Source organism: Mirounga angustirostris, unplaced genomic scaffold (assembly GCF_029215605.1).
Source record: "Mirounga angustirostris isolate CCGP_5_RB_7025 unplaced genomic scaffold, mMirAng1.0.hap1 SCAF_1, whole genome shotgun sequence".
Classification (NCBI taxonomy): Eukaryota; Metazoa; Chordata; class Mammalia; order Carnivora; family Phocidae; genus Mirounga; species Mirounga angustirostris.
Window position 1 is genome coordinate 207186395 of NW_026991709.1, and position 14509 is coordinate 207200903.

At 56.2% G+C, this 14509-nt stretch overlaps 3 protein-coding genes across 9 annotated transcripts in view; 2 read left to right on the plus strand and 1 right to left on the minus strand.

Moving 5' to 3' along the window:
* Window positions 1–1899, plus strand: part of HOOK2 (hook microtubule tethering protein 2) — a 29937-nt gene extending 28038 nt beyond the window's left edge. For 5 of the 6 annotated variants that reach the window (XM_064570264.1, XM_064570258.1, XM_064570228.1 and 2 more), the window contains one exon: window positions 1404–1899. In XM_064570264.1, coding sequence (XP_064426334.1) covers window positions 1404–1884 — 481 coding nt within the window. In that variant the 3' untranslated portion in view covers window positions 1885–1899. The remainder of the gene's footprint in view (window positions 1–1403) is intronic. The other variant, XM_064570249.1, reaches the window with a different exon arrangement.
* Window positions 1900–2014: 115 nt separating this feature from the next.
* Window positions 2015–8610, minus strand: GET3 (guided entry of tail-anchored proteins factor 3, ATPase). Of its 2 annotated transcripts, XM_045862928.2 has the most exons (9): window positions 7823–8144; window positions 6834–6981; window positions 5636–5697; window positions 4499–4514; window positions 4253–4401; window positions 4018–4168; window positions 3064–3171; window positions 2777–2974; window positions 2015–2362 (listed from the first exon to the last, which is right to left on the minus strand). In XM_045862928.2, exons 1-9 carry the CDS (start codon window positions 7981–7983, stop codon window positions 2231–2233), a joined length of 1125 nt encoding a protein of 374 aa, XP_045718884.1. In that variant the 5' UTR covers window positions 7984–8144; the 3' UTR covers window positions 2015–2230. The 2 variants fall into 2 exon arrangements, with proteins under 2 accessions (XP_045718884.1, XP_045718885.1); XM_045862929.2 differs by lacking the exons at window positions 4499–4514; window positions 5636–5697 and having other exon boundaries at window positions 7823–8610.
* An 847-nt stretch (window positions 8611–9457) lies between these two features.
* Window positions 9458–12895, plus strand: TRIR (telomerase RNA component interacting RNase). Its single transcript, XM_045862930.3, has 3 exons — window positions 9458–9889; window positions 12065–12142; window positions 12458–12895. Exons 1-3 carry the CDS (start codon window positions 9536–9538, stop codon window positions 12563–12565), a joined length of 540 nt encoding a protein of 179 aa, XP_045718886.1. The 5' UTR covers window positions 9458–9535; the 3' UTR covers window positions 12566–12895.
* The last annotated feature ends 1614 nt before the right edge of the window (window positions 12896–14509 follow it).

Here is a 14509-nt window from a genome sequence, read left to right on the forward strand (position 1 = left end):
CCTTCTAACTAGATGGGCTCATGCCCATATCCCCCCATAAAATTCACCCGCATTTACACATCAATACATAAGACACTCTCTCCCCAGTGCTCCCTCAACCATACACACACCTCAGGTCTCACTCTCAGTATTGCCATGAACACACAAGCTTGGGGACACACCTTGTCCCCAAATTTGGCATGGATGTAGACAGATGCTCCCCCTTCACAGACACACCTACAAAGGGGGCACCCCCAGCCTGACACAAATAGCCCCCTCGTCCCCAACATCAGACTCATAACCCAGTGTGGAAGGTGCGGAGGCTCAGAGTTCCAACCCTAAGAGGGGCACCCTTAAAGCCCCTTGTGTTCACCGTTCGCACTAGGAGGCCCATTGCAGCCCTGCCTTGCAGCCCTGCCAGCCAGGACACTGTGTTCCCGGCCTGGCAGATGTCTGCCCTGCCCCGGGTAATTAGGAACTGGCCTGGGCTGGCCACCCTCAGACCCAAATCTCCGCTGTCCAGCTGCCGGACAGCCCATAAAAGGGGGAGAGGGAGTGGCGCGGCTGGCTTCAGGGCTGGGGGAGGGCACGGGCTTCAAAGGGATGCTCTCGGTTCCTGAGCAGAGGCCCCCACTTCCTAGGACACGTCCGTACATGCACTACAGCTCGCCCCTACCCTGTGCTCAGCCACCCGCCCCCAACTCACATGTGTCCCCACACACCTCTGAGTGCTGGCCCCCCGCCGGCCCCGGGGCAGGTTGCCCGAGCTAGCTCACATGCTTAATAATTGTTACAGTGAAGAGAAACAAACCCTCCTTGGCGGCTACGTGACTGGGGCTGTTGTAAAGGCTCTGCTTATTTCATCTCATGGAGTCCTTACAAGCGGACCTAAGAAATGGGTGCTTTTGTTATTCCTGCTATCCAGGTAGGGAAACTGAGGCTCGGATGACACACGGCTTGTGGCACAGCTGGTTTTTGAACCCAGGCAGTTTGGCTCGGAACCTGGGGTCTGTCACAGGTTGCACCACTGTTTGTTTACAAGGGCCACCCCAGCCTGTCCACATCCAGTGGAATAGTGGGGGGTGGCACGTCTAGGCTTGGGGCTGGGTTCCCCTTACACGCACACCCTGTCACACCCGTGTGCAGCCTGAACACCACTTCTTGACTCATGCATGTCCTCAGGCATCCTCATTCTGTCCCCTCGAGCCAGCACTGGCTTGGAAATTGCAAATGCTCAACGTCATTGCCCCGGTCTTGGGTCTCTCAAGTGGGGATGACACTGGCTGTCCAGGCAGTGGCAGAGGGAGGAGTGAAGGGATATGGGAGGCCACTAAGTGCCTTCCAAGCTGGTGTGCTAAACCCGTCCAGGGTCCGGTGAATTTTCCCATGATTCTGAACGACCACACTTTATGTTTCCATTTTAGGGATAAAGGGAGTGGAGCTCAAACTGCAGGAAGCATGCTGCCTATCACTCAGCGAGGCCGCTCTGGAGGCAGACAGGACTTCAGGGGCCCACCTGACCCAACTCCTCTGCCATCCTGCCTCCTAATTAGCCCCCCTGTTGCAGCCCTGTGCTGGGAAGGGCTGATGCCATCCCATGGGAACAGGAATTGGGGGGTGGAGACTGTTAATCCTCAGTCTGGCAGGCCCAACCTCTGCCCAGGGCGCCCACTAATTCCCAAACCAAACAGCAGGCAGCGCTGGGCCCGCTGCCGGCCTAATCCGTTCCCCACCAGCCTAGGGATGGCCAAGGGGCCTCCCAGTTCCCACGCTCTGAACCTCAAAGGAAGTGGGCAGATGCTCCCCTTCTACTACAGGTTTTATAGCCCCAGCAGGGACACCGCTACCAGAGTTAGAAAAGCACACCCCCTTACTGAAGATACCCTCCTTCCAAAATTACCATAATAAACATACATCTCTATTAGATCTCTGGTGTGACTTGGTCCCTCTAGATGTGCCATCTTTGTGCAGTGTACAACCTGTGCAACTGTACATAAAGGTGCTGACCCCTAACTCCTCTACATCAACATCCATGGTGGTTTAAGATCATTTTATTGAGGGGCGAGAGGCAGGGAGAGGTGGGGGGCAGCTACAGCCCCCTCAGCCCCACCAGGGGGAACAGACCTCCTCCCCGCCCCCTGCCCCCCAAGTGGCTCCCCCTATACTATGGGGGGGACTTTGTGCAAACTCTGCCCCCCCGGGGGGGTGGAGGGGGGATGTGAAATGGTAGCAACTCGGGCTGGCAGCAGTGCTACTGGGCACTGGGGGGCTTGTAGGGCTCCAAGAGGAGGGCAGAGAAGGTGTTGACCTTGTCCGCCCCCCGCACCTCGTGGGGCAGCAGCGGCAGCTTCACAATGTGGAAGTCTTCGTACAGGTCCTCCATCTGTGGCCAGGGCACAGGGCAGATGGTGGCAGTCAGGGGGTTGCAGGGCAGGGACAGAATGTGGGTCAATGGGAAGGGTCAGGTTGGGGATCTCCCAGGATCAGGGGAGAATGTGGGGCAGGGGCTTCATATGCTGATAGATGGGAGTGAGACCAGTGAGGTCAGAGATCACTGGGCTGGACCTCCCCCTCCCTGGGGTCAGAGGTACCCAGGCCAGGCCAGCTACTGTCTTCAAGAGCCAGAATTAGGGTTAGGATTAGGAGCAGGAGGGTGGGGCAGAGGATTAGAAGATAGGATGGAGTAAAAGGTCAGAGAATACAGTAATTGATCCGTGGGGCCTTGGTTGGGCTGGGCCAGGCCCCAACTTCCAGGATCAAAGGTGTGAGGGCTGGGCAGGCAGTTGGGCATGCACACCTGGTCCAGGTACTTGGCCTGAATCTTGTGGCGGGCCTCACACATCTTGCAGGGCTTCTCAGGGTCAGGGAAGACGAGCTGGTTGACGATGATGTTGTGGGTATCAATCTTGCATTTGGCTAGCTCTTGAATCAGCCGCTCCGTCTCATACAGAGACAGGAACTCAGCAATGCACACGCAGATGAACGTTGTCTGCTCCTGCAAGGCGTGAGAGAGGACAGCGAGGGGCAAGTTCTGGCCTTGTCCCCATCCCAAGCCTCTCACCACCCGCCCGTACCATGACTCACAGGGTCCTTGAACTGTTCGCTGACGGAGCGGATGACGGGCAGCGTCTCCTCCAACTTGGACGCCAGTTGGTCTGCGTTCATGTCCCCTAGGCCCAGCATGTTGCACATCTGTGGGGAGGACGTGGGAGGCTCACAGCTTACCTGGGGTGCCTTACAGCACCCGGGTTGGGGACTGACACCTCCTGGGGTTAAAGGTCCTCAAGCAGACCACAGGGGTCAAGCCAGCTCGGCCATTTCTGGGGGATTGTGGCCAGGGGGCTTGACTTCCTGGAGCCTCAGTTTCCCCACATGTAGACCTTACCTCCAACAGCTGTTGTACTGACCACACACCACCAGGGAGAGGGTGGCAGTGGTGGTGTGCCTAAATGTGGGGGCAGTAGGCTTGTCATGTTGTCATGCTAAGAACCACCCATGGGGGCGCCTGGGTGGCTCAGTTGGTTAAGCGACTGCCTTCGGCTCAGGTCATGATCCTGGAGTCCCTGGATCGAGTCCCGCATCGGGCTCCCTGCTCAGCGAGGAGCTTGCTTCTCCCTCTGACCCTCCCCCCTCTCATGTACTCTCTCTCATTCTTGCTCTCTCAAATAAATAAATAAAATCTTTAAAAAAAAAAAAAAAAGAACCACCCATGGGACACACGTATGGCCTCCATTTGACAGACAAGGAAGGTGAGACCCAGAGAAATGAAGTGACTTGCTTGAGGTCCCAGAGTCGTGTCACACCAGACTGTAAAGCATTTGAGCCCAGGCCGCCTGGCTCTGGAATACGTGTTTTCAAGCTCTGTCTGGAGCACTCCGTGGGTGGGGGCAAGACACGAGTCCTATGGAGTAAGCGGACAGCCCCCCCCCCACCCCCATGGTGGAGATCCATCCCATCCGGTGGGGAACCACGGACTGAGAGGGCGTGTCTGCACACTCTGACACAGGGGGTGCCCGGACGCCCTGGGGCCCTGCCTGCCTGGGAGATGAAGGGGCTGATCTGGTTCTTGATCTGCATGAGGCGGCCTAGGCCCCGCTCCACGATGGTGGGGAAGTTGAGCAGCCTCAGTGTGTGGCCTGTGGGCGCCGTGTCAAACACCACCACCGAGAAGTTCATGCCCTTCACCAGCCTGCGGGGGAGAGGAGGATCAGGCCTGTTTGCCCCCTTCCACCCCAGCCTTACACAGCACCCTCCCCTGCTGGCAGGGCCTGACCTCATGACCTCTGCGTAGCTCATGGCCTCGTCAATGCCGGGGAAGGCACTCATGGCCTCCTGCATCATCTTCTTGCCCATGCTGAGCATGTTGTCCTCCTCGAAGAACTCGTCAGGCAATTCGGCCACGCCAAGGCTGGGGTCAATCTCCTGAGGGCCGAGGGGTCAAGACTCAGGTGCTGCTGCCGCCGGACCTTCCCACCCAGGCACCAGGCGAAAGAGCCCAAGAAGGGCCCCGAATACCAACCTTCATCAGTTCATGGCTGGGGATACCCCTGAGGCACTTCAGGTCTCGTGTGGTCACACAAGTGGTCAAACCATTTCACAAGCAGATGGAAAATTGTAAACTGTGATCAGTGCCCCAGAGGGAAGTCAGAGCCCATGGCTGGGCCCTTGCATTGGCCGTTCCCCAAATGGGCCCCGACCTCATCCAGATCATTTCTCTAACAGGAGTCCTCCCTGACCATCCCATCTAACAATGTTGCCCCAGCTCCCCCTGCCCTGCCTTCATTTCTCCTTAACTCCGAGCCCCAGCTCACATGGTTTACTCAGCATGTTCATCACCTTTATCAGCTGTCAGCACTGCGAAGCCCACAATGGGTCCTCAATATGTATGTAGAATCCATGAAGGGATGATTGTCCCCGGGCTGTCTGGTCTGCTCTGGACTCAGTGCCTCTCTCTCCATCCTCCTCCCATGTCACCTCTTGGTGACTTCACAGGTCCCATGGTGAAGCCCCCAACTCGCTGGCCTCAGAGGTCATTTCCCTGCAGGGAGCATGCCCACCCATCACCCCTGACAGTCACATCCTTGATGGGTTATTGCCAGTAACTGGGCCACCTCTAAGCTCCCACACCTCACTCTCTGACCTGGGCCTCCTTGCCTCCTACCTCTTTGGGCCATCTTGTCCCCATACCCCTGCCCCATTGTTCACTATCAGTATCCCTCGTGGCTGGCACCCTTATCCAGCCTGGGCTCCATAGGGTGCCTCTGCAGACACTCCCTTTTCCCCGTGGCTGGCAACATCCCCACTCTGGTTATTCCCAGCTCTCTGGTATGGCTGCACCGAGGTGAACAGTCAGGGAACGCACTTGATGAATAATTCCCACGTTGCTCACCATTCCTGAACACAACTCTCCAACAGGCACTCAAGCCAGACACACCCTCGGGAGTTTCTTCTTTCTCCTCAAACCCCATCCATCCCATTCACCCCTTGTTCTCTGCTGAGACCAGTGCTGTGCCCGATTAGAAAAAGAAGCCACTGGCTGCCAACACCCTCATCTCCTCCCAGGAAATGTCCCCATGCCCACCCCACCCCCCTGCCCCTCCCTGCCCTGCTTCCATGTCCTGGGTCTGTGAGCTGAATGGAACTCGCACCCACCTACCTGCCTGAGGACCGTCCTCTGCCAGCATCCTTGCTCCCTCCCACAGCATCACTTGTCCCTCCCTGTTGGAGCGTTTACATCAGCAAACAAACATACTCTGGCATCTCCTTTCTCCCCCCGCCCTCCCCCAAAAGCCTCCTTAACACCACCCACCCCCAGCTCCCCCCAGCAATGGCCCTATTTCTCAGCCACCATGATGGCGATCACTGTCCCCACTCCTCAGCTCACCCACTCTGTGCAGGCTTTTGCCCCCATCCCCCATTCCCAGAGTGGTCTCTCTAGATCTGATGTGCCTGCTGAAGCCCACTATTTCTTCCCACCGAGTCCCTCTGTCCTGAGCTCAGGAGCTCACGATGCCTGGCTTCCTCCCACTTCACCTGTGGCTCCTTCTTGGCCTCCTTCACTGGTCCCCGTACCCCTCCCCCTGGACCCTAAATGTTGATGTGACCTCAGTTTGTTTCTGGGCTTCTCCATTCTCTCATTCTCCTCCACTTGCGCAGCTTTAAATACCATCCTTGAGACAATGACTCCCAAATCAACCCCAACCTCTTCCAAGCTCACATATCTCACATAACTAAGCCACTGTCCTGGCATCTCCACTTGGATGCCCAGTGGGCACCCTGGATTCACCGGGACCAAAATGGAATTCCTTGTTTGTCCCTTCGAAACCTGCTTCTCTCCTAGTCGCCCCCATCCCGGCTGTCGAGGGAGCCAACTAAGAGATGTACTTAGTTCACTTCTTTCCCTTGCCCATTACAACCAAACATTTGTGTTGCTTTAATTCCAAAATACATTCCAAACGTGACCACTTCTCCCAACATTCTGGCCCCACCCGAGTTTCTCCGCACGGCAGTCACAGGGAACTTTTTGAAAAATGAATTTGGCCATGACACTGCCCTGCTTAAAATGAACAGCTTCCTATTAAACTTGGAATCAAACATAACTGCTCCCAGGGGCCTGTAAGGTCCTATACCACGTAGCTGTGATTGACCTATGACATCTCCTTCCTCCCCTTGTTTGCTAAACTCTGGTCACTCTGGCCTCCTTTCTGCTCCGCAAACATTCCTCATTCGTTCTCCTGTGGGTACGCTGAGGGATGATGCAGAATAGGCAGGGCATGGTAGCTGATGGTGGGTGTTCACAGAGAGGGCCTGAACGGCCTTTGCCAGAGTGGGGAGCTGAGCCCACCTCCACTCACCATGGCGAAGAGGTTGTCATAGCCTTTGACCTTGGTGGGCACCTTGGAGAACTTCTGGTCAAATGCATCGGAGATGTTGTGGGCTGGGTCGGTGGAGATGATCAGAACACTCTCCCGCCCCTTGGACAGCTGGACCGCTAGGCTGCAGCTGGGCAAGGGAAAGGTCAAAAGGCAGGGAGTGAGGGGTCAGGCTCTGGTCCCTAGGTCTGCAAGGGGTTATATAGGGTCCAGGAGCAGGGGACCTGGATTAACAGGGGCCTTGAGACAGAATACGGGTAACTGTGGAATCAAGACTTAATCCCTATATAGGGACCTTCTCAGACTTCACCTACTGACCCCTCTGGGTGACTACAGTGGTAAGGTTCAGCTGTCCGGGCCGGTCTGGCCTAATGGCTGCTGCTTCTTTGTTGGCACAGAGTGGCACGGTCCAGCTGTCCAGCCAGCCTAGCTTGACCTTGTGCCCCCTCCCTAAACGCTAAGCTAAGGGGTCCCTTGCATCGCCCGCTAAATTCAGGATGGTTCAGTCCACTTGTTCAGGGTAATTTGCCCCAGGGACCCCTCCCCCTCCTCCCAGCCGACTGGTATGGTCTAATCACGTGCCTCCCCTCCCGCCTACCACCTCTACCCCCACGTGGCCAGAGAATGGCAAGGTTCACCAGACTAGGATAGCTTGCCCCTCCCCCTACTCCGAGCTCACTCTGGTACCGTCCAGCAGATTGGGACACCTAAGTGCTCTCCTGCGTCCCGTGCGCTGGGTTCAATGTGGTTCTACCCTTGAACCCCAACGGGGGCGGTCCAAAACAGAGGGTTCCAGGCCTGCATTCAGGCAATATCTTCCATTTGCCCCAGGTCACTTCTGGGAGTACGATCCGGAAGACCCCGGCCCAGCCCCCTTTCTCGGCTTGGGATGGAAGAGCCAGTCCCGAACCTCCCCTTCGCCCAGTGGTACATCCCACCCGTCTTCCCGGCCCCCGCCGCAGCTTCCTTACCTGCAGGTGGTCTTGCCAACGCCACCCTTGCCCCCGACGAAGATCCACTTAAGGCTGCGCTGCTCGATGATGTTGCTAAGCGTGGGCTCCAGCGGCTCCACATCAGGCGCATCCTCGAACTCCTCTGCCTCAACCCCCCACCCGGCCACCCCTGCCGCCATCTTGGAACCGGCTCACGTGATCAAGCGGAGCGCACCACGAAAAGAACCTACAGGGGAAATTGCCTAGCACATACCCATCAAGTCTAGGAGCCTGAATTAATTTCCTCATGGCCTGATTTTTAGGAGATAATAGAAACTATATTTCCAATGTCTTTCGCTTCCAGGGTTCACTTAGTCGCCCTCTTGTCCAAGTTTTTTCAAAGACTCCCCCTGCCGAATTAACATATTGGTACTTTTGACTACTCCCCTTCTCTGATTGGTTCCCAAGTCTCTCAGCTCTCCTCTCATTGGCTACATTTTTTCTCACTTTCACCAATCATTCTCACCTCCCCGTAGCCGCCAACCTCTCCTTAGCAACCAGCCAAACACCAAGTCCATGCCCTTTCCTTGAAGTTAGATCCGAGGTCCGCCCTGGCCTGACTCCATAGGTTCAACTTCTTGTCGATCATTTGTCCTTATTCTCCAAAATGGGTCCCAACATCGCCTCAGGTCCGTCTCCTCTGCTATCCAATTGGCTGTGAGCCACCTGGCTCTTGACGCAAACCAATCAGAGACGAACCGATTAGTTGGCTGAAGACAGGTCCCTGGACTGCAAGTGGATTAGAGGGAGAACAAGTCCGGTAGTGGGCAAGGTCCTACGATCTTCGTCCAGTGCGCCCTGAGCCCCATGCTGGGCAGGCCAGGGCAGGGACCACACCTACAACTGTGCTCCTCGTCATAGAAGGGACTCTATTCCCGGAAACCTTCTTGCACTTTGCTCCCTGTTCGAGGGGAGACTCTAGCGAATTCCCTGTTTGAATCTCTGTCCTGGGCAGGAATACAAGATGAGTGCCAGGCCTTTGGCGAACACTCTTAACCTTAGATAGACTATAGCCTAAAAATACTCGCGACTTCATTTGAGTACTCCAGCCCATAACACCCTTATTCTCAGTGGGGACCCCAACTCCACGGAGCCAGCTGTATTCCCATTCTCAAATGAGAGCTCCATCCCAGAGACAGTACCCAACCAAACCAGAGATATCCCCATTTCTAGTCGGGAGGGTGTGTGTGTGTGTGTGTGTTTAGGCTAGATATCTGCCCTCTGGACCGAGTTCGGGACCTCGGTTTCTTTTTTTTTTTTTTGGACGGGGGTGACCTCGGTTTCGAGGTGTCAGTTGAACACACAGTCTCAGACGGGGTCCTTTCCCTCAGAGATTATCCCTGGTGCCAGAAGGGGATCCTAGCCCCGGAAAGGTAATATGCCCCCAGTTTCAAGTGGGAACCTCACTCCGGAGAGCCAGCTACAGCCGCAGTCCCAGACAATGGTTCCAGTCCCGGGGAAACCGCCCAAATCTAGAGGGATTATAAAAATCCGCGTGGCTGGCTGGGCGGGCCCGTGGCGTCAGGTCTTACCCCTTATTCGCCCCGCCCCTTATACTCCGCCCCTACTGCGGACGCTTGAGGGCCAGACCGCTCTTCCCGGCATGCATTGCCCGGGACGGGGCAAGTCGGGCGCCAAGCGCCGGGCCGGAGCCGCCTTCCCGGAGTCCTTTGCGCGGCACCTGGCGACAAAATGGCTGCCCGAGGGAGACGGGCGGAGCCTCCCGGCCGGGAGGCGCCGGGCCCCGCGGGCGGCGGCAGTGTCGGGAGCCGATGGGCTGAGTCGGGGCCCGGGACGTCGCCCGAGAGCGGGGACGAGGAAGCGTCGGGCGCGGGTTCTAGCCCGGTGTCGGGCGGTGTGAACTTGTTCGCCAACGACGGCAGCTTCCTGGAGCTGTTCAAGCGGAAGATGGAGGAGGAGCAGCGGCAGCGGCAGGAGGAGCCGCCCCCGGGCCCGCCGCGACCCGACCAGCCTGCCGCCGCCGCCGCCGCCGCGGGCCCTGGGGATCTGAAGAGGAAGGGCGGCCCGGGCCCCACGCTCAGCTTCGTAAGGAGCCGCGGGGGTGGGGGCGGGCGCCGGGGCCTGCCTTGGCAGAGGGAATCGGGGCCCGAGAAAGGGAATCGGGATCCAGGTCCACCCTCCGGCCCCGATGAGGGGGCCGTCCGGTCGCCCGCTGAGGATCCGGAACCTGGATTCTCGACGAGAGGTTTGGGGGCGGGGGTGGGGACCCCCGGAGACCGCCCGCGGGGACCGGTAGCCAGGCAATTGCATTCGAAACAGCGCTCCGGGGATGGGGAAATCAGGATACCGGGATTCCTATTTGAGTGGTACTTAAACTTGGATACTGGGACCATCTCCCACTATGGGGAAGAGGGGCAAATTCAAATCTGGAATCTGAGCTGTGTGGTTTGGAGACTCAGTGCTTAACTGTGTGACCTTAGGAAATTTGTTCTGTTTTCCCTGAGTCTCGTTTGTCCGGTGTCCATTTATTGAGCACCATACCTTATGCTGAGCATTGTGCTGGGTGCTGGATGTGCCGTGTTTAACATGACAAGATCGTTTTCCTGGAGTGTCTGGGCTGGCCTACCCTCAATTTTCCCATTTGCAAAAATGGTTACCATCGCATCTTGTGATGTGATGAGGGTTCTGTGAGGCCATCCCGGAGGTTAGTACAGGGTTTGTCTTAAACGAAGGGCTAAACCACCAGTGGTTTTTAGTTGGGAATGAACAATCTCCCCACCCCCTCCCCGCAAGCCCCCTCAATTTGGCAGTCTGGAGAAATTTTTGTTTGTCAGAATTGGGGGAGGGGTGCTGTTGACATCTCTGAGTAAAGACTAGAGATGCTGCTCAACGTCCTACAATGCACAGGATAGCTCCCGCCACCCCGCAAAAATGATCCAGCTCAAAATGTCACTAGTGTGAGGTGAAGAAACTCTAGGCTAAATAAATGGCAACTATATTGATGGTCAACTCTGAGCTTGCTTTGTTTCTGGTATTGAGATCAAGTCCCTGGAGGCCCCTGGCTGGCTCAGTCGGTAGAACACGCAACTCTTGATCTCAGGGTCTAGAGTTCAAGACCCACGTTGGGTGTACAGCCTATTTAAAAAAAAAAAAAAACATAAAAGTTTCTTTAATAACCAAGAAAGAAAGAAAGAAAGAAAGAGGAAAAAGAAAAAGAAGTGGCTAATTCACAGCCCAGGTATTAATTTGTTCAGAGATCAAGTCCCTATGGTGTGGAGGAAAGTGTTGACTTGAGAGTAACAGACTGGAGGTCAAGTCTTAACTCCAACAGTGTGATTTCGGGCAAGTGATTTAACCTCTCCAAGCCTCATTTTCTTCATTTGTTAAAAGTGAGTGGGGGTAGTCCCAGCAGCACGGGTTACTTGATGCTGGCTGAGGGATAGAGATGGGAGGATGTCTGTAAAGCCTGTTGCTGCCCGTGGACACAGAAGGTGCTCAGTGGGAGAAGGTGGAGGACCAGGATGAGGTCTAGAGTGAGACTTCTTTTGGAGGAAGGGAGAGTGTCAGGATTCTAGGTTCCTGGCTTGGTGTAAGAACCAGAGGTGGAGGCCGAGTGACCCTTTGTGAGCAGGAGTAGCAGTAGTTGTCACTGCCTTTTTCATTTCTTCATCGAGGGGCACCTTAAAGAGGCCAGGTTAGGTGCAGGGGACACAGCGTCCTTTGTCGGGTGAGGATGCTGCTCTGTGACGCGGACCCATCTGACCCTGAATCCAGTTCCATTGCTTGCTGCCAACCAAGGGTAGGCCCTCTTCTTTCTCAGAGGTGTACCCTCATCTGTAAAATGGGGATGGTTGTAACCTTCCTCTTGGAGCAGCAGTGAAAGTGAAGGATGATGCATCCAAGTACTTGGCACAGAGCTTAGCATACAGTGAGGGCTCAGTAAAGGGAGCTGTTGCTGCCTGTGTGGTCCCTGCTAGGGGAGGGTGAGGAGAGCCGGTCCCCACTGATGTGGGGGTTCTTCTTGCTTTTGGGGAGGGCAGCCCAGGGGCCCACGACTGCCAGGGCATCATGGGCCCAGGGCAGACGCTAAGAGTCGCGTGTGCTCCTCTCTGATTGCTGCGCAGGTCGGCCGGCTGGTGGAGCTGGGCGCGGCGTCGGGACGGGCCACCGGGCCGGGCTAGGAAGGTGTAGTGGGCCTCAGCGCCGCCAAGGCCGGGCCCGGCTCCTGTAACCGTTGCAGTCTTCTGTCCCTTCACCCAGGTGGGCAAGCGCAGAGGCGGAAACAAACTAGCCCTCAAGACGGGAATAGTAGCCAAGAAGCAGAAGACGGAGGATGAGGTGAGCAGGCTGGGTGAGGGGGCCCACCCGCGGTGCCTTTCCTTTCCAGCCTCAGTGCCTGGCTGCTGAGCCCTTTCCCTTCTGTCCAGCCCCCGGGGCCTTGGATGCGGGGGCTGGGTGGGGGAGGAGGGCTTTCAACAGTTTCCCCAGATAAATTGAGTCTGCACATCTTTACTTCAAACCCACGACCTTAAGGGTGACACGGGGTGGGTGTGTGTGTGTGTGGGGGGGTGTCAGCTGTCTCAGGACAGTCCTGACCCCAGTTCCTGGCCTCCTTGGTATCCCCTTGCAACCCCTGTGTGCCCCCCCCAACAGGTATTAACAAGTAAAGGTGACGCATGGGCCAAGTACATGGCAGAGGTGAAAAAGTACAAAGCCCATCAGTGTGGTGATGATGATAAAACTCGGCCCCTGGTGAAATGACCCCCTTCCCCCGCCTGCCTACGGCCTGGGACTCTCTGCGATGTACATAACTATTTAATGCAGCGGCAGCGGCAGCGGCGGCAGCCTTTACCCCCCCCCCAAGGACTTCTACACAGAAGGAAATCGAGATGCTTCCCGCAGCCGCGGACGATTCTCCAGGACTCTTTTTTACCTTGAGCACTTGCCTCCTGAGACTTATAGAACAGTGGTTTACTGTCCCCTCTCCTCCCACCTCCTTGCTCTCTCTGGCTCCTTCTGTCTTCCTCCCCCCACCCTCTCCCCCTCTTAGCCATCACTTCTGGGAAGTAAAGAACTTGACTTAGTGCCGGAGCGGTGTGCTTGGTTTGCCTTCTTTGTTCTCCACCCTGAGCACTCCCCTCCCCCCATTGCCTGGTCCTACACTTGGTCCTGGGTCTGGCATGGTGAGGGAGTTATTTGGGGTTGTGGGAAGGACAGGGGTGCATCCCCTCTCCTCAGGACCCACTTCCCCCTGCCCCTGACAGAGCCCCAGTGTTGCTGCTCATGTTCAGTGTCCCATCACAGCCCCATTAGGCTGGGCCGGAGCTGTCAGTTTGTTCATTCAGCTGACACTTGATGAGAGCCTGCTGTGTGCCTCTGCTGTCCTGGGCCTCGGGGCCCTAACAGTGAGCAGAACAGACCATGGACACTCCCTGCCCTTCTGGAAAGAAACAGACAAAAAGGGGAAGCCGTTTTGGGAGGTGATTGGGAAAAAGTACAGGGGGAAGGTGTCTATTTCCCTTGACATCTGGTCTGAGTCCTTAGGGAGGTGAGGAAGCAGGTGGAGGGAACAGCCAGTGTAAAAACAGGTGGGAGAACATGGGGCCTTTGTGGGGAGCTTCGAGGTGGCCCACATGACTGGACCTGAAGAGTGGGGACGGTGTGTGGATTAAATACACAGCTTTGTATGCTAGGGTCAGGATTTGGGACCTCATTCTTGGTGAGAGGAAGCCTTGGTCCTGGCGGGGGGGGGAGGGGCAGTAAGAGTTAAGGAGCAATAGGTTATGTGTTAACTACCTTAACAGGCCCCCTCTGGCTCCTGGGGCGGAACCTGGAGATGAGGCTGGGCCATGATTGGGGGAGGGGAGGTGGTGGAGTGTCGGCAGTCCAGGTGAGGAGGGCTGGGATCTGGATTCCTGTGGGGCTGCTTTGTCCTGCCAGCTACTTGCAGCCCCTCTAGTGAGGCTGGGTTGACCCCACCCTTATGTATATATGATCAGAAGGAGCACAAATAGCACAAACACCACCTTGCAGAACATGATTATTGACATGTTGGGACAGGGTGTCCTAAAGGAAGCCTGACTTCCCTAGTGCCCCTTTAGTGCTCCTTGTACTTCTGGGCCTTCTGGAAACTGCCTGGCTGCCTGTTCCCCACTGAGCCCACAAATGTCTTAAGAGGCCCTTGCCTCCCAAACCTCCCTTCTCAAACCTGCTAGACCTGGAGCAGGATCTGGGTCCCCCAGGCATGGGCCCACCTCCCAGGCCTTCCCATGCAGGAAGCAGCTCGGCACCCCTGCCTGTCCCAGATTCAGACTCCCATCCCCCTCCATCGGGAGGATCATGGTGGTCACCTGGTGCCTGGGACCTGTGTAGGAAGAGGGAGGAGGGCTGAGGTAGTATAGTATCCAACTGGCCTCAGACTGCCAGATCCAGCCTGTGGGGAATTGGGTGGGCATTCCAAATACTGAGCACCAAAACAGGCAAAACTTGTTCTGGTGGGACTAACATTCTAGTTGAGGAAATAAACAGGAAATGAAATAGAATACAGAACACATCAGATGGTTACACATTCTATGGGGGGGAAATATGAAAGGGGAACCAAGATCAGTGGGAGAGATGGCAATTTTAAGTTTGTCAGGGATGGCTTCCCTGAGAAGGTAATGTTTGTCCAAAGTTCTGAAAGCAGTAAAGATGATCCTTGGAGGT